Source organism: Uloborus diversus, chromosome 2 (genome assembly GCF_026930045.1).
Source record: "Uloborus diversus isolate 005 chromosome 2, Udiv.v.3.1, whole genome shotgun sequence".
NCBI classification, from domain to species: Eukaryota; Metazoa; Arthropoda; class Arachnida; order Araneae; family Uloboridae; genus Uloborus; species Uloborus diversus.
In genome coordinates, this window is record NC_072732.1 from 74,517,724 (window position 1) to 74,530,807 (window position 13,084).

The following is a 13,084-nucleotide window of genomic DNA, read 5'->3' on the forward strand; positions in this document are numbered from 1 at the left end:
TTTTTCCAAAATCTCAATTTGAGAGATAAGTCCTCTTAAAAAATGAAGGGCACCTGTTTTAGCAGTTACAGATTTTATTGTTTTCAACAGATTTGACAGTGAATCTTGATGTAATTTCAGGATTTCCCTTTAATAAGAGACTGAATTTCACATGGTTATAATCTGTCATATCTGTTTAACATTCGTATTGCTGTTCCATAATCCCCAGACAAACGAATGTCCTCTCAGAAGAAAGTCGTAAGTAATCTTGTTAAATTTCTTCAGTGTTATTTCTAATAAAAGTGTCCTGCAGTGTTCTTATTTTGACCAGTGTGTATCACACTGAAAGCATAGTTTTTTCATAGTTCCTATAGTGATGTTAATAAAACTCCTGAGGAATTAGCAAATTTTATTCCGATTCCACGATTTCAAATCCCCTTTAACCCCTGAACTGACAAACCTGCCATTACCAAAATTATGCTAAGTCAAAGGAGTTATTTGTTTTAACTTCATTACATCAAAAAATCTAGTTCTTCTATGATCTTACCGTTGCGTCTTACTACTTCTTCCCTTGCATTTAGTTCAGAAAGGGCATAAGAATGGGGCTTATGCCCTTTCTGCACTAAATGAAAAATGTGACCCCAAAATAAAGTGCTTTGTTGTACAAAGATCGATTCCCCTGCTACACCAGTCGATGTCTCTACATACAAATATGGGAAAACTACAGCTAACTCAATTTTGAAAAAAATTAGACCTATGCCCTTTCTGCAATAATCGATTCAATTATAAAAAACCATCAGGTTAATAAGAAAAACTATGATTTAAGAAATTGTTAAAAAATGAAAGTTCAGAGGTCTGCTTATTCAGAAGCAGCTAACAATGCAACTGAACAATAACTAATAACAATATCTCGGAGCCAGTTAAAATTTGAATACTAGATACTGTTACATCGAAACAGAGAAGTAAGTAAATTTTGCATGAAGTAAAATGTTGAATAATTGTTAATCGTAATTCAACGTGGTCCCATAGTTATATATATAAATGTATATAGTGGATGTGTGTGCAATTGTGAGAGTGACTCGTGTAATTTTTTCACAATCTTAATAACTCAGAAACTCGATATCCCAAATTTTTTTGTCCCGAGGGATTCCAGATATTGAGGTTGTACTGTATAGTCTTTTGAATATTTGAATTAGACTTTAAAATTATGAAAGACAATCTCCCCTCCATCCCCCCCCCCAAAAAAAAAGAAATTACCTTGTTGCATACATAGCTCTATTGATCATGATGCATATTAATTGCAAACATTAAAAAATATGTATATAAACAAAAAGCAAAAATTAGTTATTAAAATTAAAATTAAATACACAGGTCAAAAAAACTTCCTCTTATTAAACAAGATGCAAAAGGATTGAAATCAGCACAGGTAGGACTTTTATACGTATGTGTTAATTGTTGCCATGTTTCCAAAAATCAAGTTATGTTTAATTAAAAAATGAAGCATAAAATAGGCTAATCTAAGGTAGTTTTTGTCAAAACAACTGCCAATTGTAAAAAATATTAAAATACAGTCAATTCGCCATAACTTGAATATTACTATAACTCAAAGTTTTTATCAAGTCCCGATCCCTTTGTCTTTGATTTAATGCTAATTATGCTCAATATCTTGAAGTTAACTTCCTTTAACTTGAAGTTTTTTCAAAGATGACTTGAAATTTATTTCAAAAGACCAAAAAAAAAAAAAAAAAAAGAAAATATAAAATTCAAGAGACTATTAGAGAAAATTCATCCACTTTCAATTCCTGCCCATTAGACCTCTAAATCAAGGAAAACACCTGTTGAGCTAACGTGCTATAAAGAAGTTACACGTGTGGAAATGAGTATAGCTTGTTTTCTTTTGTTGTACTGTACACTTAAAACATGTTGCTGGATCACGAATCTGCTTTCAAGCTGTCAAGTCAACTGATTGTACCTTTATTCAAAGGCTGACCTAAGTTAAGATGTATCGATCATTTGCTGATAAGTTCAGAAGAGAGAGTTTTTTTTACTATTAAAAATGTCTAAGCGAAAGCTAAAAACATTTGATTTAGAAAATAAAATAAATCTTATTTATGACACTAAAAGGAATCCAAAAAGAAAGATATTGCATTGAAATATAGAATAAATCCATACTCTGTCAACAATATTAAAAGAAAAAGAGAATCTTCAAAAGTGGTATGAATCGATGAATCCGAATTTGAAATGAATGAAGATGTGCACCTTTCCTGAAATAGAATTAGCTCTTCAAAAGTGGTTTCATTAATATTGAAATCAAGACCATGCCTTTCCTATAGTAGGTCTTCGCTGTGTGAGGAAGCAACAAATTTTGCTATGTTACTGAACATAGAAAATTAAGAAGCCAGTGCTGGATGGCTGGAGAAGTTCAAGACCAGACACAACTTCATCTTTAGAACTCTTCTAAGAGAAACTGCAAACAGGGTGAAAAACTTTTAAGTTATTTAATTTTGCCTGTTATGTGTACATATTAATTAAAATATCAATGGCTTTTAATATTAAAATGTCAAAAACCGAAACTAACGGTAAGTCGAATTTCTGATAAGTCAAAGTTTTTCGTTGGTCCCTTTAGATTCAAACTATCCAGAATTGACTGTGTTCACAAGACACAAAAGAACTGAAACCCCAAACACTGGTCATTTACTGAACATAAGGGGTAAATTACTAACAGAATTTCCTCTAACTATTATTGATAATAATTTCAATTATAGTAAACAGAAAAATAATACACATAGAAAAAATTATATGACTTTATTGTGAAAATTAAATAGAAGTTGTTGAAATTTGGCAAATTACTGGCAGTTCATCCTACATAAATGGAAAACAAAATTAAAAAGCACTTTATGCAATGTTATTACTTTACTAGAAAAATACATAATGCCTTACTGATGTTGTGGCAGGCAATAGCCGTCGTATTAGACACACTAATACTTTGTCCATCATATCTGCAGTTAAACCTTCAGAAGGCTTTGTCCCATCCACACTTGGTAATTGGCATTCAGGACAAACATCTTGTTCAGTGAATTTACCAGCTTTAATTAAGCAGGTATTATGGTAAACTCTGGGACAAGTTGAACATATTTTATCATATCCTTGTTTGTGACATTTCCAGCAAAAGGTATCTACCTGTTAAGAAAAGTTTATGTAAGAAATTGCACATACAATACAAAATTTTAATAAACATATCATAGTGAAATGAAAAGAACTGCTCTCTTAAAATCTAAATCATTAAAAAATATCTACTCTACTTTAAAACAAAAAAAATAGCTGAAGTAACTACTTTAAATGCCTTGAAAAGTAAAATTTGTAAAAATATTGGCAATAGGTATTCAAAGAATTTGATATGTACCGGGCTGTCACTGAGTTTGGTCCCCAAAGTAATCCTTTCAGTAGCTTCTTAAATGAAAAATAGTTGCCAAATAAGGAAAATAGTATGTAAAATAATCTCCCCTTATTTTTTTTAATAGTATTAAAAGTAATGCTGCATACTTTGATGAAAAGACGTTTCTCAACTAGATGGTATATAAGCAGGATCACTTGGACAAGCAGAACTCTCTTCAGTTACACACAAATGTGGTTTCCGACATGGTTTCCTACCAATCTTATTTCCACGAAAATAACGTGAAACTTATACATATATTAGAGATATGTATAAAACAATGAAAACATTACAGCGGGTAGTTACTTTTTGCAGTGTTGCAAAACATAAAAGTTGGAAAAAAAGTCCTTTAAGTACTAATCGACCACTTTTCTGTCTTAGATGAAGTAACTTAGCCTGCTTACTATTTTGTATACCCATTAAATAATAATCTGTTAAGAAACCATCTGTTGTCAACCCTATGTCAATTGCAGTTAAACACTTTTCTGTTTTAAAGCATTGCCAACTTGCATTAGTTATTTTATAATGTACAACAGACTTTTAAATTAAAAAAAAAAAAAATCACTAAACAGTGTTATTAAATTCAGTCACTTACGCACACAAAGCAATCAAAAGCTTTTATTTATATTTACACATTAAAGTTTTATTTAGATTCAGTGAAATGAAAATAATACTGAATGGTGTAAGTTTTATTAAATAACACAAGGAAGGTTAAAATATTAGCACTCATATATGGGTGCTACAATGGTTATTGTAGCCATGTTGTTGAAAAAATTTAACAATTTATCCCCCAAAACTTTTCATTGTAAATATGGTTTAAATGTACTTACAAAACTGAAACAGGTTAGATATTACAGAAGTATTGATAACACACTGTAGTATTTTATATGGCACATCAAGTTTTTGAATCACAAACAAACGCTTAACAGTGTTGTTAAATTCACTATCACTTTTGCAGATAAAACAATCATAAGCTTTTTTATGTTTACATATCTCAGTTACATTTACAGAAAAATGCAAAAAATTAATAATAAAAAGGCAAAATGCTCTATGTTTACTAAATAACATTGTCAGAATATTGCAGCTGCAGAGAACATCAGGCAGAGAAAAATGGCAGAGTTGCCAGAAGTTCCAGAATAGAGAGTAACCAAAAATGCCTAAAAAAGTCCCTTTGTCACCCCTTAAACTTTGCTTTGCTATCGAACCAGCACTTTTTGAAATGAAATTAAGGCATTTGTTTGTGAAATTAAAACTACTCATTTCCATACCAGGAAGTAAAGGTACAAGACTGTTTTACTTATGCTTGATGGTAAATAAGGCCATGCTAGCCTATTTGATGATTTTAAGCTGAATTTTTTTTTTTTCATTTCCATTTTTTTTTTCATCTATTATGTTTTTTTACATTTTAGTTGCTTTTTAACTGAAATAGCAATTTTTACAAAATAGTTGTTTTTGTCTTAATTTAGACTAAAATAGTTATCATAGTTGCAAAATTTTCCAAATAGTTTCTTTTTTAGTCGCCAGTGGCAGCCTTGTATGCATCACGAATGTTCTCATTCAAATTAGCCTTAAATTATTCTTATAAATCTGGCTGTGCAAGTCATAATCCTATCGAATGTGCTAATTATTTATTAAACAACATTTATTAAGTTCAAATCTAATATTCATAAACAAAAATCTCAATATAGCAAGAATTTTTCAAAGGTATGCATAAGAGATGAGTTCGGGCTCATTTTTGGAAGCCCGAGCCCGGGGACATAGTCTTGTGTCAAAATCCGAGCCCGCCCGAGCCCGAGTAAAAAACTCTCAAAACCAAACCCACTACAGTCAAACATGGTTTCTCGGCTGTTGTTTAAGGTAGACTAAACGTATTGGATTTGGCAGTTGCGCTGATGGATATGGATTCCTAGAACAAGAGGTGAGATGGGGCAGTATTCTCCCCCTCCCACTATTCTGCAAGAGTTTCCCAAACGAGGTGTGGGATTAAAGCTGCCGCATAGTGGAAATAAAACACTTGCAACCACTTGATTTTATACCAGCAACTGTAATCTTGCCCTGCAGCTCAGGGGGTCGCTAAGGGAAAGGAAATTCATTAAAATACTGCTGCTTGCCCTTCACAGTTTGGGTGATGATGGGAGCCGAAAGTGCTCTATTAGAAAAACAATAATCTGACAGTTTTCGTGCTCAACTATATGTAACCTGGGTCCCAGGGACCCATTAATGAAACAGATTTGGGTCCTTTGGTGGAAAAAATGAGTCCCATAAATTTTAAACAGAAAATCTTACTGTATAAATAAATAATATAAAAATATTTATACTTGGGGGGAAAAACTATCTACGAGTACATAGTGACTGAAAAAAATTATAAAATAAACATTTAGTATTTTTCATAACTTTTTTAAATCACTAGTCATTGATTAATTTTGCCATTATTTTTTCTGATTATCATTGTAAAATTATTTTCAAATAATACACTTGCAAGACTTAGTTATGTGAGAAACTATTTGGTCAGTTACAATGAGATTATAACACTTAAAATTTACTTTTATATATAGGTTATATTTCACCATACTAAACAAGTGCCTCTGATTGATAAGCAGAAAGACCCTTAACCTTTGTTTTCCTAGAATTTTTTCTAGGTAAAAACACGGACCCCCCCCCCCCCCCCAATCTACCATGAATTATAAATTATCATTGGCAATTACATAGAATAGAAGAAAGAAATCACACGCAAATGAACCCAACGCAAAATTCGCGATTGCAAAAACGAAACAATTCTCTCACATCGGTGTGAAAATTTCTCGTTTGCAACAAGGTTAAAGTGCTTTCGTATAAATTTCAAGTATTTGTAAGCAATTTAACAAGAAAAATATGTGAAGTTAGCATTATCCCGAAAATATTCCCCATTTTTTTCTCCCATTCTTTAATTGCAGATGCCAAATAATGATTTTCAAAAGTAATTACATGAATGCAAAATAGATATTCTTTTACTGTACAGTTGTCTTGTATTGATTCTGAAAGTTGCATTGAAACCATTCTTTATTGCTGTTTTCAGGAATTCCCCCCCAAGATAAAAGTTGAGCTTATTCTTAGAAAATAGTACAATGGGCTTTTTATACTGCAATAGTTTGCTCCTTGAGCTCTGCCCAGGAGATCACTGTAAACTCTAGTCTTATCACTAAAACTCCATTGACTAGTCAACAATAGGGGTACCTTTGAATAGCTGGTAAAAAGATTAAGTCATTTTAATTCCTTTCTGTTGGTTCTCCTGGTCATTGAAGCTTAAAAGCAATTACTATAGATATTCAGCACTTTTCCCATTTTTTTTTCTGGTTCTTATCTTTTAGGTTTTCTGGGTCCTCAATACCCAAATTTTCACGGAAGTTGCGTCCCCATCCTGCGAATTTGCGTAAAGTAGCACTGTAAATGTGAACCCTGTCCGATTTTTTAAAAATAATGGTAGAGTAAAAATAAGGACTTATAAGGACTTGGGTCATTAAAAGAAGGACATTTAAACACTTATAAAGCAAAATATAAAAGTAAGGACTTGTAAGGTCGCGTATGAACCCTGTCAAGCATTTTATTTCGTACACACTTGGAATTGCTGGCTGTTTCATTCCCAAAAAAAAAAGGGGGGGGGGGGTTACAATGTGAAAAGGCTTGGGAACCAATGATTTAAACAGAAAGTATAATAAGAGCACATTTACCACTCTGCCATCTTTGGTCTTCTTTGTAGATCTTCTTGCTCCAGAACCCTGTTCTTCTTTTGACACTGATCGTTTTCTTTTCTCTAGTTAAAATGAAAATTCAAAACAATTTAAAAAGCAATTCATACATGGTACAAACAAATTTATTATTAGAGAAGTAATTGATATCTCACGATGAAAATTAATTCAGAATTTTATTATTACAAGCAACAGAATTAGTGCAAACTATAAAATGAAACCACCTTCTACAAGCAATGTTCGTTAAAAGCTAAAAATTTGGATGTTAAGAAACGCCATTTCATTGAAAGTTTCTGTAAAAACTAGATAAGGACACCTTAATGTTTCCAGACTAAAAATTTTGACAATCATCATTCACACAGTAGCACTCATCTCCCAAGAGCAGTTTTATAGTCTCTCCCAAATACTATAAAGATCACCAAAAAGAAAAATACCCCTAAAAAACCATCTAACAAAAAAAATCAGCAGATGGATTTTATCACATTAGTTTAGTACAGCCTGCATCGGGCCCTGTAGTTAATAGATGATTTTTGGATAAACGTTAGTTACGACATACCAAATTATCACAAAAAGATTCCAGAAAGGGAACGGACCTCTGTTGCGGCTTGAGCTATAATTTAACATTCAATTTCAGCACAGTATACTAAAATACAGAGCTTACCCTAGGATTAAAAAAGGGCAGGGTGCTGTTTTTTAAAAAAGGGCATTTCCTTGAAACTAAAAGGCATGTTATCGCTTCAAAGCATTAGTGGATATAGTCGTATACTGTTTACCAGGGTTCAAATGTCGTACTGCCGCAACATTAAAAACCTCTAAACATTCATGAATTACTTTAAATTAAAACACATGTCAATTGGACAAAGAAACACTTTCCTTGTCATGAAGTGATAAGGAGGAAGGATGACAGCCAGTATTTTTCACTGAAAATTAGTGTAAACAGGACCCTACTATTGAATAAAAGAGGATGCAAGAAATGAGGTAATTAGTACGGAAGTGATTTCTGGAATTCAGCAGTGGCTAATCAGTAGTGTTCCCAACGTGAAAGGCTTTTGGAAGAACATTGTTTAGTCTCTACAATGCCTAGGTCACTTTTTATCCCTTGTGGTAACTGATAATATAAGGCATGCTTTCCTCACAGTCAGCTCAATGGCAATCCAAGACGGGAGGAGAGGGGGAGGGACGGATATTTCCTATTTTCTCTTAGAAGATAGATATTGAAGAAAAAAAGGGGGAGAGGACACTGGCTCCCTTCCTTTTCCTAGTACGAATCTTAAATCGAAAAGGTGCCAGTTCATGAACAAAAAGGCAATCAGGGAGCCGTTTTACTGATAAAATGACAAGTTGGGCACGTTCTAAGAATCAAATGGCAAGTTGGGCACGGCGCCCTCCTGCACAAGCTCGGGGGAGAGTGAAAATATATAGTTCATGTTTTCAAATGATAGATAAAGTTAAATATTTTGCAGGGTTTAAGCTGAGTTCAAAAGTTCTTTAGCATGAAATGTATGATTGTGGGAAAAGTTTTAGCAAAATGCTGAAAGGTTACATGTTGTTTATCTCTCTAAAGGCCTTAGTGTGCTTAATCTCCAGTTGAAAATTAAATTCAAGTTTCCTTTATAATATCTATAAATAAGTAAAAATAGTAGCTGTTTTTATTAAATGTAAAATAAAAAATCTTGGATTATGCTTACCATTAAGGAAACACATGCTTGATTTTCAAGACGTTGCAAGCCCCCTCCTCCCAATAACACACTTAAGAGGGACATACTGTCGGCCCCTCTTAATCAAATATCGGCGGTTAATTGATCAAGGGGGGAATTCTTATGTACCTTTCTAAATTGACAACATTTGTCTTAAAACGTAATACTAATAATAAACTGATAGAGCTATATAAAGGAAATAATTCATGTTATTGCTAAAAAGATTTTGAAATAAGCTAAATAAACAACAAAATAGTTCAATAATTAGTAATACATTACAAGTAGGAAGTATAGAAATTATGAAAAGTAACCAGGGGTCTGTCCAGGATTTTTCACAGGGTCCGTTTTTTGTGAAAAATAAAATAATTTTGTGAAAAATCAATTATTTTTGTGAAAAATCAAATAATTTAAAAAAAAAAAATTTCTTGTAAAAACGAAAGTTTCGACTCTTGAGATGGTGGAAACTGCATCATTGACACTTAAAGTTGAGTGTTTTCTCTCTTTTCTGTTGAGAATATCATTCTTGAGTGTTTTTCTAGTATTTGAAGAGAGGGGGGAGGCATCGCTCCCTGGGAGATGGGAACCCCTCAAGTATCAATATTTATCTACTATTCTACATCATGTTAAATTATACTAGAAATGTTTTTTGTATAGTATTTAAAATAACTGTAAGAAAAAAAATAGGCAGGGGTTCAGCATTTAACTTTTTAACCCAAGACACTGCTTAAGAGCACAGAGTTTCGTTCAAACCTTATAAACTCCGTGATTTTCACAAAAATAAAAAAATATTTTATTTGTTTACCTCTTAACTAAGCGTACTAAACATCGAAAATTCAAAAAATCAGATTTCCACAGCGGATGCAAAGAGATTGCAATCCTCAAAGTGAAGGAATCAAAAGTATAAAAACGGCTTGTAAAATAAATATTTTTGATAAAATTACTTTTGAATTGCATTTTAGAGTCCTATGATAAACATATCATTAATAACTGGACAGAGTTGAAGCAAAAATAAATAAATAAATAAATAAAAAAAAATAAACCATCGATTCAGCATTTTAATTATTGACTCATAAAAGAAAATGGAATTCCCCTTTAAAAACTTGAAATAAGCTTTGTTACAAAAATAAAGAGACTTTTCATTTCTTTGCATCCTAATAAAGTGAAGTTAGCTTGAAAAAAAGAATAAAATATGATTCTCTATTGGATGTAAAAAGATTGCGTTTTTCAAAATGTAGACATCTATAGAAAAAAATAACAGTAAATAAAAGTTTATTTAAAGTTAATTATCCTTTTAAGTATCGAAAAACCAAACCCATATAACTTTCTCCCAAAATAACAGTTTAACATCGCACCACCAGACACTAAGTGGCGATAAGTTTACATTTTGTAACCCTATCTGAAGCGATCACATCCGTCCCACCCAAACTATCCTTTGCAGTTCTAAATTCATTTTCGCTGTATATTATTGATGATTAAATCATGAGGGGGGGGAGGAAAAGTGCTTACTACGCCTATTCAGAGAATGTTGCACGCTTTTCCAAAGAAGTTTACAACAACACAGCTTGCATAAAACAAACAAGCAAAATTATAAACCAAACTGACTTTCAGCTGTTAATTTCTTTCAAAGAAACCAATAACAGGCATTATATTTATTTGGCGGGTAGTAGTTATTTATGGCTTGCAGGAGCATCACAAGAGTGCCGAATTTTTTTTCTTTTGCGAAATTAGCTGATTTTGTATAAGTTGATTCCTCTAATTTAACTTTAAATATGCTGTATTATTTTTAATTTGAGATTTGCTCTTTTAATAAACAATTTGTGAAAGATCCGTTTTTGTTTACCAGAATTTTGTGAAGGGTCCGTTTTGGTTGATCGGATTTTTGTGAAGGGTCCGTTAACGGACCCAAATTTGCTCTGGCCAGACCCCTGGTAACCTACAACTTGAGTTATGAAATCTTTGTTTTGGCACTGTTTTTCAGTACGTTATTTTTTGAAAAATTCCATAATAGGGAATTGCTTGCTCAAGGTCTCTTGGGAACACTTTTCCGACTCCCTTTTTCCCCTCCTCGTCTACCGTACCTTACATTTAATATTTTATCAATTTCTCATCGTCTAAAATGTGTATTTGTAATGACAGATGCAAAAGAAATTTAAAAGAACAGTGGAAATGTTTTGATGGAATATGAAATGTTTTTTCTCGCTTTCAACGACAATAACTGTTCTTACTTAATTTCTTTTTGAATTTATTCAAAAATTTTCTCAACAAAAATATTTGCTGAAGCTGATTAATATTATTCAATTATCCAGGGAAATTATTTGATTAAGCAGGGATCTTTAAAAATTGCGTCAATGAGGAAAATATTCGGTTCCAAGAGGTTTTATTTGTATAAGCGGGGTATTCGTATTACCCCGACCAAGCGGGGCTGACAGTAATGTCCATTGAGACTATGAGGCATTGTTTAGCCTTAATAGTAATTTAAACATCTTTTAAACTTTAAAAAGGTAACATTGACTATTGTCATGCTTGCTTCCTATCTTGGATCACGCAGTGTTTCTTTTTTTATTATTAATTTACTTTTTATTTTCAGCAAAAAAACGAAAATGCTTTACTTTACTTTCATAATTAAGATAATATTTTTGCATTTTGAGAAAAATAGGACCCTAGAAGAAACTCTGGTATTTTGTTAATTTTGAAGTTCAAGTTGGCATATTGATGGAATTGCCTTACCTCAATTTCAGAGGAAAACTTAATAAATCTTTAAAATATTAATGTTCTTTTTTTTTTTAATCTTTTAATTTTGCTGACTTTTTCCAAGACATTTGAACTAAATTATGGTTTAAACGAAATTCAAATGGTAAATTAATGGTAATTAAAAAATTCAAATAAAGAAAATAAACTTTTTTTTTTTCAAAAACCAATTAAGTATATAAAAATTACCATTTTCATTATCAGTAGCATTTTCATCTTTTTTTCTCCTTGTCTGCCCCTGAAAAGTGTGAAAGCAAAAAATTTATCTCCATGTACATAAATCAAAGAAAGCACATCCATTAAAAAATGACATTTTAAAACACTTTATAATGTATAAAAATGTTGCATAAAAAACATTGCACCATTTAAAAAAAACATACAGCAGCACAACATCTAGCAGCAACATTAATTTGAATTTCAACATTTTTAAATTCAAATCATGGCCTTTGCAATCACGAACTGCTCAATAAGACCCTACTTGTTGGGTTTCTTGTTTTTACAAACGGCTCCAATCGCAATCACAAGAAACAATTTGAATTTAAGACAATGAACAAAGCAATGTCAAGGGATGGATATTTTTAGGATCATCGCTTCTTCCAGATCTACATACTCAAAATTGTATCATAAAAAACTGTTTTTGCTTTGAATTCATTTGAAATATGTGTCTCACTGTTAGTTTATTAACTTGAGGACTGCTTGCTCGATTCAAGGTCAAGCACATTTACATATAACAAAGATGCCCCAACTTTTTTCACCAGAAGGTCACATATCATATTAAAATGAATTTTGCATGCCAGAACCCATGTAATAATTAAAAGATATTTTGTTAAATTTCTATATAACATTGGAAAACATAGAAAAAGTTAACTAAATTACGAACTAAGAATTGTTCATGTCACTATTTAATGCTTATTGTCTAGATAAGGAGCTTAAAATCAATTTTCAGAAACCAAATTCAGAATATTTGGGCTCCAGATTTGTAACGTTGTGACTATCGGCCGGCATCTCGGAACAAGGAAAGTTCAGTATTAAAGAGAAGTCATTTGTTTGTTGAGCTTGGTGGAGGCATCTTGGATGGTTTTAGCGTAGTTTCTAACTCGAAACGTTAAAAAGAAGCCTCTTCGGTCAGTTTTTAGGGCCTGATAGGGTCCACAGGCCGTAGGTTGGGGCACCATTTACAAATAATATTTAATTTTACTAAAAACTTTAAAAACATACCTTGATAAACGATTACTTTTGCGAGTGAGCATTTTTTCTTGTATGAAAATTGTTTCAGTGAAGAAACCAACTCTCTAAAAGGAGAAAAAAAAAACTTAGCATTTATTACTTTTGATTAACAGATTTTTTCTTTGACAATTATTTCAAAAATACAAATGTTCTTTTACTAAATTAGGTATGGGCTTCAATAGCTAGTTTGTAACAAGATGGCTAGAGCTTTTTCTTTGATCTACCAGAAAATCTTTGGAAAATTTCACCTTGGAGGGGGAGGGGGGTCAGGGTTC

The 13,084-nt window shown here is 32.0% G+C and overlaps 1 protein-coding gene across 1 annotated transcript in view; it reads right to left on the minus strand.

Moving 5' to 3' along the window:
• LOC129216368 (uncharacterized) overlaps positions 1 to 12,303 on the minus strand; it is a 100,147-nt gene extending 87,844 nt beyond the window's left edge. The window contains exons 1-4 of the mRNA XM_054850582.1: positions 12,253 to 12,303; positions 11,772 to 11,820; positions 7,120 to 7,202; positions 2,920 to 3,159 (exon numbers count right to left, since the gene is read on the minus strand). Of these exons, the coding sequence (XP_054706557.1) occupies positions 2,920 to 3,159; positions 7,120 to 7,202; positions 11,772 to 11,820; positions 12,253 to 12,303 (423 nt within the window). The remainder of the gene's footprint in view (positions 1 to 2,919; positions 3,160 to 7,119; positions 7,203 to 11,771; positions 11,821 to 12,252) is intronic.
• Positions 12,304 to 13,084: the final 781 nt, after the last annotated feature.